The 12,082-nt window shown below is 59.6% G+C and overlaps 1 protein-coding gene across 2 annotated transcripts in view; it reads left to right on the forward strand.

Moving 5' to 3' along the window:
• The window catches only part of ACOT7 (acyl-CoA thioesterase 7), an 86,138-nt gene that overhangs the window by 23,803 nt on the left and 50,253 nt on the right, over positions 1-12,082 (forward strand). For both annotated transcript variants that reach the window (XM_077763879.1, XM_077763878.1), the window contains exons 3-4: positions 2,984-3,140; positions 7,785-7,876. In XM_077763879.1, the coding sequence (XP_077620005.1) occupies positions 2,984-3,140; positions 7,785-7,876 (249 nt within the window). The remainder of the gene's footprint in view (positions 1-2,983; positions 3,141-7,784; positions 7,877-12,082) is intronic.

Genomic DNA, 12,082 nt, shown 5'->3' on the forward strand with positions numbered 1-12,082 from the left:
TTGTCATCCGAACGGAACGCAGGCTGAGGGCAGGCACGCTGACTCACTCTCACTCCCCGGAATGGCGCACAAGGCACCCCCTGCCCCTCCCCGCCCGCGGTCCGTTACCCTGGTTTACCCATGCTCCAGAAGCAGATGACCATCACTGTGATGCTCCGTCAGATACCAGCCTAACTCTGTGTCACCTGCCCACCTCACTCACCTCCTGCATCTCGTCACACAGGCATTTTCTCATCTCACGTGGTCCCCGGAAGAAACACACTAAGAGAGAGAGAGGCCATGTTCACGTGGCTTTATTACAGCACATTGTTACAGTTGTTCTGTTTTATTAGTTAGTGTGTCGAACGTAGAACTTTATCATGGGGGTGGGGGTGGGGGAGAAGCAGTACATATAGGGTTCGGGACCACCCGCGGTGTCAGGCTTCCAGTGGGGGTCTTGGGAGGAATCCCCCGTGGACAAGGGGGGCCCTGTACTGTGGGTGACGGGATGATTTCGTGGCCGTGAGAGAGCTCAGGTCCACTCAAGGTTTCGACGTGGACAGATGTAAGAATAGGCTGCATTTCCATTAGAAATGATGAGTCTATATGCATGTATGTTACCTGCGCACCAGTGTGTCCGTGCCAGAGCTTACCCACTCTCCCGTGAAGGTACCCGGTTTCATTCCAATCCGGGTCTTGCAAACAGCGCCGGATAATTCCAGCACGCGGCCCAGAGGCAGGGCCTTCGCTCCTGTCCTGCTCAGCTTAGAGCGTGTCTTTCCAGCTTTCTACCAGTGGGTGGTGCTGCAACCACAGAAGTCTACCTAGGGGCGCATGTGGTTTTCACATCCCTGTGACTTAGGGGGCGAGTGCAGATCAGAGTAGCCCCGGCTTAGCCCCAGGACCTTTCCCATCGCCCCGGCCCCTGTCTTGCTGACACCTGACTCTGGCGCGTTTATAGGAACAGACGCTGGAGGAACCCCAACCCCCATGTCCCTGAGACTCGCCTGGGAGGGGTGAGGGTGGAGGTTCCCTGACCGTCCCTCCCAGAGAGGCAGGTCCTGTCTGTTTGAGGTGGGGCAGCGAGTCCGCACACTTGCAAGGCAGCAGGTGGATTCTGGCACGGTGCCGCGAGTGGTGCCGCCAGGGCTCAAAGTGACCGTCACCTGCAAGCTTAACGTCACCTGCCCTTGGACGGGGGCCCCTGTGAGGGGTAACTGGGAAGGCGAGTACCAGCGCCTGCAGGCCCCGCTGGCCAGGCTCTCAAAAGTGAGCCCCATCGCCCCCTCCCTGCCCCCCGCCCAGCCTGGGGGCAGCCACACCTGTGCTCCGTGTTCTGGAAGAGACGCTTGGTTTCTGGCAGGAAGTGGGAGAGGTGCTCGGTGAGGGTCTGAAGTCCCCCTCTTCTGACACCGGCACAGACGAGAAGTAAGTGGTTCTCCGCACGAGCACTGGGAGGCGCCACGGCCGTGTCACACGCTGCTGTCCTTTTGGGAGGAGCTCTGGGAACACGCACCAGGGTGTGTGTCCCTTCGGCCTGGGCCACGGTCCCCGGTGCTGAAAAACACCTAAGTGAATCCATCACGGGATCATTTCTAAAAAGAAATAATTGGGGGGGGGGGTGCGCCTGGGTAGCTCCAGTCAGTTAAATGTCTCATGATTTTGGCTCAGGTCGTGATCTCTCAGTTCACGACTTTGAGCCCCACAGAGCCTGTTTGGGATTCTCTCTCTTTCCCTCTCTTTCTGCCCCTCCCCACTTGTGATCTCTCTCTCTTTTTCTCTCCTCTCTCTCTCTCAAAATAAATAAACAGGGGCGCCTGGGTGGCTCAGTCGGTTGAGTGTCCGACTTCAGTTCAGGTCATGATCTCACAGTTCGTGGGTTCGAGCCCCACGTCGGGCTCTTGCTGACAGCTCAGAGCCTGGAGCCCGTTTCAGATTCTGTGTTCCCCCCTCTGTCTCTGACCCTCCCCTGCTCATGCTGTCTCTCTCTCTCTCAGAAATAAATAAAACGTTAAAAAACAAATAAATAAGCTTTAAAAAAATAAAAACTTCATTGGAGAAGAGTGAATAAAAAAACAACAGCAAACAATTGGTGTTGACCCAAATCTCTAACAGAGGAATATTCCATTCTCTCTGCCCATACCCGTACTTTGCAGCGGCGTGAAACGTCAATCACAGGCCGCGTGCCGCGCGCAAGAAGGAGCAAGTCTGTCACGTCTGGCAGAGAGCGAGCCCACAGTAGTATGTGTGTGCCCTGCAGATGGCACTCCAGGCGTGGGTGTCTTCCGTGGCCGCGCTGATCCGTTACCGTGGGGCGCCCTGGGTGGCTGGGGATGGGGGACGTGAGGCCGACCTGGTGCCCCGTGTACCCTTCGGAATTTTGAGTCCTGCGAAGGGGTTGCCTGTGTGAAGGATAAATAAACCTTAACTAAAAGAACAGTGCTTGCAGGGCCCTGGTTGTAACGCAGCCAGCTTATTCTCCCGAGTGTTGAGTGAGAATAAGGGCACTTTGCGGACACGTCTCTTTGTTTTCGCGTGTCTGTAGGAGGCTAACAGCACGTGAGCCAGTAAGGGCCCATTCTTAGGGAGAAGAGCCTTTCCATCCTCAAAATAGAAAGCTGGGTTCTCTTCAGATGGGAGGAGCGATTTCCCCTCTTCTGTCTACCTCTCCGTATTTCCTAAACGTTCCAAGATGAGTATATCTTTTTTTTTTCTTACCTTTCATTATGCAAGTAACAGACGTCTTTTGTAGAAAGTTTAGAAAAAAGAAAGACGCCACTTGTAGCCGTGGCCGCTCAGAGAATCCCATTAGCGATCGTGTCGAGAGTGTCTGTTCCCACCGGGCATTCCCGCGTCCCCTGTGGTTTTGCAATCAGGAAAGTGTGGTGTCGGAAAATGGCATCGCTTTCCCAGTGGGAAGGAAGGAAGGCGAAGTCAGGAGCCCCTCCAGGGGCAGGGCCTGCCCTGCGGGTGACCGGGTGACCCGTCTCTGGTCTCTCTGCAGGAGCGCTGCGTGGCCGCCCTGGCCCGGGTCGAGCGCACCGACTTCCTGTCGCCCATGTGCATCGGCGAGGTGGCGCATGTCAGTGCGGAGATCACCTACACCTCCAAGCATTCCGTGGAAGTCCAGGTCAACGTGATGTCTGAAAACATCCTCACAGGTAACTTGCACATCACGTCTCCCCGACGATGACGGTACGTAGGTGGCCGCAGCTTGTGTGACCCGGCACCAGGGGCCGGTCCTGACGCTGTCCGTGAATGACCTCCCTGAATTCTCAGCCCACCTGTGGGCAGGCACTTCTGCCATCCTCGTTTCGCAGACAGAGCCGAGTTATAAGCAGCGAGCCCAAGAGCACGTGCCTGGAGCAGGATTCCAGCCCCGGCCCTGGGGGGGCAGCCACTGGCCATCCTGCTTTCCCGGCCTGGTGGCCTGGCAACCGGCCCCTCCGGGGCAGGGGGCTGGGAGGGCACGAGCCACCCACCTGGGGTCCCTGGGGTCGCCCCCCACCCCCTTCCTGGGCCTTCCCTGTAAGGGGGGGTGTCCTGCGCCACCCCCACCCCTGCATACCAGCCTTAGGCCGAAAGCTCACTGGGCGAACCTTTGACTCCGGTTGGATCTGAATATTCTCTTTCTCAGGGTGGTAACCATGGAAACCCTTTTCATCCTCTGCAGGGGAGCATGGCTCTGGTTTGCAGTCGCTGCTGCTTTTTATAACCAGGCTGCTGAGAGGAGGGCAGGCCCCTTTGTCCATCGCTGTCCCCGCCCTGGCCCAGACCACCCTGTCCTCCCGCGCAGAGGACAGTCTGTGCAGCTTGTGGAGGCAGGAGCTGCCTGGGCCCTGATGCCCCCTCGCCCCTTCTCCCCCCTCGCCCCTTCCTCAGCCGGGGTCGCCTGCCGGGTGCTGTGCTCAGAGCACTTTAAGGGGCTTAAGGGGCTCGGGCGTCCCCTCCCCCTGGGCCTGGAGCGCCCCGGTGACCCCAGCAGGCCCAGCCACGGCCCAGGGCACGGTTCAGCGCCAGGCCTGGGGTCAGGGAGCGGCCAGCACCCTGCGCCCCGTGTTTGTGGCCCAGGCCCTGTTGCAGCTCTGGCACAGGGGGACCTTGGATGCCTCAGGTGGTGGCACAGAAAGGGGTTCCTGGTACTGTCTTCTCACAGCGGGGCCTTGGGGTCCCCGTGCTGCCTCGCTGTGGCCCGTCCCTCTGTGGCCCAGGCCGCCTCTCCTAGGCGGTGGCTGGCATCGTCGGGGGCCATCCCAGCAGTGCTGCTGCTCAGCGTGTCACGGAATCAGTGACCAAAAATGGGGCAGGGACGTGCCTTCCACGTTTCTGTCATCGAAGCCCCTCTTCTGGCGTGTCCCAAACTGGGTCCAAGAGGAGCCCCTGAGGAACAGAACTGATGTTGGCGAACGGGGGAGAGGCCAGGGGCCAGGGGCGTTCTTGACTTCGAAAGTGGAGCTCAGCTCCATGGCAGCGGACCCCCGGCCCGGCGCCCCTCATGCCCCAGGTGTCGGTAGTCACAGTCGGCCCGAGGCTGCGGGCATCCAGCGTGAGGAGGCCAGGGGTTCACGGGACGGTCCCCACCACGAAGGCTTGTCCTTGCGCCAAGGTAGAGAAACTCAGCCCTGGATCGAGAACTTCCGAGGGAAACGGTCCTGTCTTCCCCCCTCCCGGGCCACTTTCCTCGGCCCCAAGCAAACGTGGGGGGGTGGGGGATGATGGCGCGGACGAGCCACCAAACCGGCAGAGGCTGCGGGGAGATGTGCGGTTCTGTGCGGAGACGGGAGGCTGATGGAGGGTTCTGTCTGGAACGACACGCTCTGCCTGACTTCCGAGGGATCCCCCCGTGGTGGGGGCTGGAGGCGCTCACCGGGGCCGTGTCGGTGGGAGAGCAGCCCCCACCCCCCTGCCAGCGAGAATGCGCCTCCCCCGGGCTCCGGGCCCCCTCAGCCTCAGCCCTGCTCCTTCCCTGCAGGGTGGGCACTCGGAGCCTCATCTACCCTGTGCCGGAGGAAACCGGCGGCGAGGAGAGGGGGGCAGGTGTCCACCTTGCGGGATGGAGGGACGGGCTTTGTGACCCCCCCCCCATGCTCTGCGAAGACAGAGCCTTGGGAGAAGCGAGTGATGGGCCCCTGACCCGGGTGTCCCCCCGGCTGACCTCAGGCCTCCCCTGTAACACGGGAAGGGGGCAGTCACACCCGGAGCCCTGAGGCCGTGGCTTCTCTGCACGGCTTGGTCACCTTGCCTCCCAGCCTCCTGCCGAAGGACCAGCTGCCTCCAGACTGCGGATCTCTTTCTCGTTTCTTTTCTTTTTTTTTCTTTGAATGTTTATTTATTTTTGAGAGAGAGAGAGAGCGAGTGCGCACACACAAGCAGAGGAGGGGCAAAGAGAGGGAGATACCAAATTCGAAGCAGGCTGCGTGCTCTGAGCTGTCAGCACAGAGCCTGATGCAGGACTTGAACCCACAAACCGCGAGCTCCTAACCTGAGCTTAAGTTGGGCGCTCAACCGACGTAGCCACCCAGGCGCCCCCCTCTCTCACTTTTCTTTCTCCAGTTGCCACGTCTATGCATCTCTCTCTCTGTCTTTCCGCGTTTGGATCCGTGCGAATCTCTCTTATTCTGGGACCCTGTGTCTCCCCAGGCCTCCCGCTCTGTCCTGACGTGTGTCTGTCTGCCCACGTGTCCAGGAGGGGAGGGCAGGGCTGCGGCCGCTTGTCCGTGCCAGCTCCGTGCCCGCCCCCCACCGCCTGCAGCAGTGTCTGGCCCAGCAGAGCCGGGGTGACTCTGATGGCGGGGAGGGACCTGAGACCCCAGCAGGCAGGGGCCCCCCGTCCTGTGTGTCCCCCTCCTCCGGGGCTGGGCAGCCCGTCAGGAGGCAGCCAAGCGAGCACTCGCCGAGCAGACAACCAGCAAGCTTTTGCCTCCGAGTCGGCTCATTCATCTCCGGCAACTGTCAAAATATTAAGCTAACTGGGATGTGATTGTTGCCAATTGCTCCAGAAAATAGCTGGGAGCCCTTAAGATTTTAAAATAGGTGTGTTTAATGCTGCAATTGTCTTTTGATGGTTTTATTAAATGATGGAGGAAGTACAATTAGCATGTTTTGCCTCCTTAGCCCTGCAGTGTTCATTTAGGTCCGGAGGAGGGCCGCTGCGGGTTTCCATGGAAACCAGCTTGTCAGGCCGGCTCTGGTGGAGTCAGGCAGGAAATCTTTATTCCCCAAAGCAGGTTGTCAGATTTGCTCTCGGTCAAAGTGCAGTGAAAATAGTTTCCGTGTTATTTGCCTGCGGTTCCCAAGCCCGGGGAGCCTGTGGTCCTGGTGGAGCCGTCGCGTCGGGGCCAGGGACCCCGCCCCGCGGGCACCTCGGGCTCGCCCTCCTCCCACGGGAGCGTGGGGCTCCGCGTGGTCCTGACGGCTGTGTTTAGGGGAGGGGGCCTGAGCCCCCCACCCCTTGGGACAGACAGAGCTGACAGGACGGGGCTCCGCTGTCCTCCTCTCGATGCTGCGGATCTTCCCTGTTGAGAAGCTGCATTTTGAAGGCATCCTTGCAAATATTCCCCTGAAATTACTGGGACCCCGGAGGCCTGCCTGGGCCTATACTCAGAGTGGTACTGAGTTGCTGTGTGACCCTAGGTAAATCCCTTGGCCTCTCTGGGCTCCAGGTTCCTCCGATACAGGTGAGGGGGAGTGGACTAAGTGCTTCTGGTCTTTTCTGGCCCAGGGTTCTCAGCCCAGACAGGCCTCTCTGATAGCCCCTGTTTCCTATCATTCAGCCCAGAGCGGGAGTCAGGGGCCCACTGCCGTCTCTCAGCACTCTGCTCTGAAGCTTCTGGATGGGAGCTGAGTTGGCAGTGAATCCAAGCGTCAGGTGTGAAGCCATCCACCTTGAAGGACGGGCCTCCCCCCGCTGGCCATGCACCTGTGCTGGGGTCTGCGGCCTGGCCAGGCCCCCCACCCCCGGGCTGCCTGCATGTGCTCTGGCTCTGTGACTCCCTGAGCCTCACACCCACGTGCCACTGTCCTTCTGGCCCCCGTGTGGCGCGAGCTCTTCTCAGCGCTGCTCAGGCAGGTGGACGTGCCCCGAGGAGCACTGTGGCACGAAGCTTCTCCGCAGAGCGTGCTTGACTGGAAGTTCAGGGTCTGCTGGACCTGTTTGCCGGAACTCTAGCTCAGCCTGGGCTTTGTCCCCTGGCTTTGTCCCCTCTTCTCTGGGAGGTGGCCGAGTGAGGGCCCCACCCGACGCTGCTCAGGCTTCTGGGCGTGTTGGGGACCAAACTTCCCTTCCGTCAAGTGCCCGCAAGGAGGCAGTGGCTGCCCGTGGAGCCCTCTGTGTTGGCAGATGCTGGCAGGCTGGGCCCCCTAGGCTGAAGGTATGTGATCTGAAGCTTCCGGCATCTTCCAGAGGGGCAGCATTGTGGTGGCAGTGGCCGGGGCTCCCTGTGCTCCAGGCCTACGCTCTCACCTTGTGGCTAAATGAGGCCTTGAGCAGGTGTGCGTGGCTCAGGCGGTTGGGCGTCTGACTTCAGCTCAGGTCACGATCGTGTAGTTAGTGGGTTCGAGCCCCACATCAGGCTCTGTGCTAACAGCTCGGAGCCTGGAGCTGCTTCAGATTCTGTGTCTCCCTCTCTTTCAGCCTCTCGCCCGCGTGTGCTCCTTCTCTCTCAAAAATAAATAAAGATATTTAAAAAATTTCAAAAAGGCCTCGGGGATGGGGGGCCAGAGAGGTGTGTTTCAGCCCCTCCTGCCCTGTGCCCTGCACTCCCTGTGGCCTTCCTGTGTCATCACTCACGTGTTTTTCCCTGAAGGTACTAAAAAGCTGACCAACAAGGCCACCCTGTGGTACGTGCCCCTGTCATTGAAGAACGTGGACAAGGTCCTGGAGGTGCCCCCAGTCGTGGTAAGGAGACCACCCCCCCACTTCTCTCTGGGGGCAGATGGTGGAGGCCTGGTCACCGGCTACACAGACGTCTCAGGAGACCAGCAGCAGGGGCGGGGTGCCCGGCTGGCCAGCAAGAGATGGCGGTGGTGGGGGGTGTCCCTGTCTGGAACGTGCGTGAAGCCTGGCCCCGGGCTGGCGGATGTCCTTCCTGGAGGACCCTTCCCCGTGCCCCCGACCCGGGGAGCGGTGGGGGCAGGCCCGTGTCGGGTGACGGGTCCTTCAGCCTGGGGGCCAGGACCCCCAGGCTGCCCGGCCCAGGCCAGCCGCTCCCCGCCGTGGTCCCCGAGGAAACGGGCGCTGAGACGTCTCTGTTTCAGCCTCACCCTCCACTCTCCCCTGCAGGCGCCTCCCNCCACTGTCCTCGCTTCTGTGGTCGTGACTTTGCTGCGACAGAAGCGTCTTTGCGTGGAGGCGGCCCATTGCATTTGGGTTGTTTCTGGGCCCACCGTGGACACCCTGCGGTGGGCAGGCTTTTGGAGGGTGAACGTTGTGCCCGTGAAGGATTTAGTTCCTTCCCTGGGGTGGCCCCTTGCCTCCCCCTGTGACGCCCAAGTCCCTTCGCGTTTCCAGGACACGCGTGGCAGCTCCTCTGTGGACGCCCACAGCTCTGGGTCCTCACATCCACGCTGTTCTCACAGGGAGGTGTCCCGGGGCCGCAGCTCGCGTTTTCCTGCCGTCCTCACACACAGAGAGCATCTGTAATTTTGAAAGAGAGAGAGCATCAGTGTGCACACGAGCAGGGAGGGGCAGAGACCAGGGGTGGGGAGGTGGCGGGGGAGACTCCCAAGCAGGCTCTGAACTGACAGCGTGCAGCCGAGCCTCACACCTTGTCTCGATCTCACGAACCATGAGATCATGCATGACCTGAGCTGAAATCAAGAGTCTGATGCTTGGCCGACCGAGCCCCCCAGGCGCCCCAGAGGACACATTTTTTTTAAGTAATGAAACGGGGAACCAGACAGGTGGGGACTGGTGCTTGTGGGTTTTTTTGCTCATAGAGAAGCTGGGTGATCCGGGCCCCAGCCGTCCCCGCCCTGCTCCTGGGGACTCCCTGGTGCAGGCCCTTCCCGCCTCGGGGAGACCTGCTCTGTCTCCCCTGCAGGCCTTCTCACTCCCCGCACCCCTGCAGGGGTAAGGCTGGCCTCCCGCCCTCTGCCCACCAGCTCACTCTCTGACCGCACACCCCGTCTGGGCCCCTGGGGGTAGTCCAGGCCCAGGTGGCACATGTCCCCACGTGGGGACGGCAGGCTGCCGGCCTCTAGCTGCCCTGTAGTCTAGAGTTTTAAAAAGATCTCTCGGCACAGGGGAGCCCTCTCCACATTGAACAGGAGGGGCGCTGAGACCTTGGCCTAGGTCAGGGTGGTGGCCAGTCCTTTGGAACCGTGAGACAAGGGAGGCAGTGCTTCCCCCCCCCCATACAATCGAGGAGAGCGGCTGGACACTCGGGGCCGGGGCGGGGCCCCCCACGGCTCCTACTGGTCATGTCTGTGTGAGTGTCCTGGGGCCGCTGGCACGGAAGCCCCAGGGAGGATCTTCTGCCTCTTCCAGCCTCTGGTGGCTGCGGGCACTCCTTGGCTGGTGGGCCCACCCTTCCGCTCTGCCTCTGCCTTCCCGCCTGGGTGTGTGTGTGCACCCCGGACACGTGGCCCAGCCATGGCACTGGGGACCACTGTGCAGAAGCATTTCCTCACCCCAGCTGGTCACACCCGCGCAGACCCCGGTGCTGTGAGAGGTCACCTGCACCCGTCCCTTGCGGGCAGGAACTTTGACGGGACCCTGTTGGAGCCTAAGCACCGCCCTTCAGTCCAGCCCCGCCCCACCGCCTCTCCCCCTCCTCCCCTGTCTCTCCCCTCCCTGCAGCACTCACTGGGGGGGCTTTAAGACCCAAGAAGCAGGAGTAAGCCTGAGGCACAGCGACTTTTTTTCTCTAGAAATTAACAGGCCTACCTGCCTCTGCCTTCTTCGTTCCCACTAAGCACTTGGCGTTAAATTAGCCAGTTCCACGTGTAAATACAACATAATTACTTAACTGATTTAATGTTCAGATGCCACAAAATGTAGAAGTCCCCTGCAGGCCGTTTCTGTGGCTTCAGCGCCATCTGATACGTGTTGCGGGGTTAATACTGAAGGAAGATTCCGGGGCTGAGCACATGAGCTTCTGCTTCCTCTGGCTCCTCAGGGGGCGGGGGCTGAGAGCTTTGGGTCTTCAGCCAGCAGGGCTGGGGCTGGCGGTATGCTGGTTCCGGTCCCCACCACGGGGCCAGGGCAGCTCCTCCCCAGGGAGCACCCACCCCCACATCCCGGAGGGGCCCAGAGCTTTCCTTTCCCCTTTGTTCAGCTGCCTTTGATAAGACAGAAATACCAAGTTTGCCCTTGTAGAGGCGGAAGCGTAGAGTTCTCCAGATGGAAGAAGCCCCCCAGCTCCCAGCTGCAGCCGTTGCTAATATTTACAGGAGCTTTTCTCCCCCGACGGCCGAGGCCCACAGAGAAGCCTTCAGATGATTTGAGATATAGGTCTGCTGTTTTCATTGTCCCGATTGATCCTGGAAAGCTCCGCGTCTCACAGGCGTTTGTGCTTATCCGCTGGTAGCTTGGCCACAAGGCTTTCTAATATCCCCCAGAATCTTCCTGTCAGCCTCTGACAGACAGCTGTCACTTATCTGAGAACACACGCATCTCTGTCTGGGAGCGTGTGTATTACACATCTCTCCACGTGTATACACATATTATGTTTCACGGGTATATATGCGATACATATATTGCGTGTATGTCACACTCCCCTCACAGAGACACGTAGATGTCACACACACACACACACCTCAGAACACACACTTGTGCATGCTTGTGGGTTTACTGTATGTGCCCGCTTCACTGGAAGGAGCCCGGCCACTGACCGTGTGTGGCGTTAACGAACTCCACCTTCCTCCCCAGGGAACAGGGACCCCAGTATCCCTGTGATGGGAGAAAGAGCCCTGCGGTGGCCAGGGGGGCAGCACGGCCCTGGAGAGACCTGGTGGCCGTTGGGGGGTGGACACTTGGGACTTTTTTCAGTGTCTGAATGTGCGCTTGAGCTGACTCCTGCTTCCCATCGGCCGGGCTTGACGAGCCCTTGGGGATGAGGGTGGGCTACCAGCCCATCACCGGGATGCTCTAGTGGGTTTATCCCCGGATTTAAAACCAGCAGGGCAGGGGCACCTGGGTGGCTTGTCGGTTAAGCATCCGACTTCGGCTCAGGTCATGATCAGGTTCGTGGGTTTGAGCCCCGCGTCGGGCTCTGTGCTGACAGCTCAGAGCCTGGAGCCTGCTTGGGATTCTGTGTCTCCCTCCCCTGCTCACGCTTTGTCTGTCTTTCTTTCTCAAAAATAAATGTTAAAAAAAATTTATTTAAAGCCAGCAAGGCAACAGTTGTGAGGGGGCTCTGCCTTTGTGGCTCAGGTTCAAATGGGGCCCCATCAGGCCCCACGTGGCTGCACATAGCAAGGATTTATTAGGCCGGGGTGGGGGGAGGGGGTGGCTCTTTCTTTAAAAATCTCTTTAAAAGGCATTTCTTGAGGACAGTTGAGTTCAGCCATGAATTTTACCCGATAGGCACAGCACAGACTCTGCTCTTAAGGTCTTTTCTCAGGACAGTGGGATGGGAAGCAACGGTTTATTTATGGAGGAAAAGGGTCAATTATCCACTGCAACTTAAACACTCGGGGCTTGTTTCTTTTGAACAAACCACTTGGCTCCTTTCTCAGCCTCCTCTGGAGACGGGTTCTCTGAGCCTTGGATAACGGTAATTAAGCCGCAGAATGGTGTTCAGACCCTGTGCGATTTGGAGCAGAGCCACGAGCAGGAAGATCAGGACGTTTAAAACCGGCTTTTGAAAGAAAGTCTAAAATTGCAAGCTGAAATGAATTTGCAGAAATCAGAGAGGCTTCATCAGGGGACAGAGAGGGGAACAAGGGGCTCTGAGCTTAGTGGCTACTCCAGGGCTCAGCCAGAAATGCCACGGCCGAGTGAACAAAGGGGCAGACGTTAGAACCAACCAGAAGAAGATGGCTGGGCCACTGTCAGCACAGACGGCCTGGGCCCTGGGAGCAGGAAGGGAGAGGGCCCCTGGGGGAAGGTGGCCGTCAGAGGGTCCCATGGAGGGGGGGGGGGGGGGGGGGTGGCACCCTG

The sequence above is a fragment of the Crocuta crocuta genome, unplaced genomic scaffold (genome assembly GCF_008692635.1).
Source record: "Crocuta crocuta isolate KB4526 unplaced genomic scaffold, BGI_CrCroc_1.0 scaffold13, whole genome shotgun sequence".
In the NCBI taxonomy this organism is placed as follows: Eukaryota; Metazoa; Chordata; class Mammalia; order Carnivora; family Hyaenidae; genus Crocuta; species Crocuta crocuta.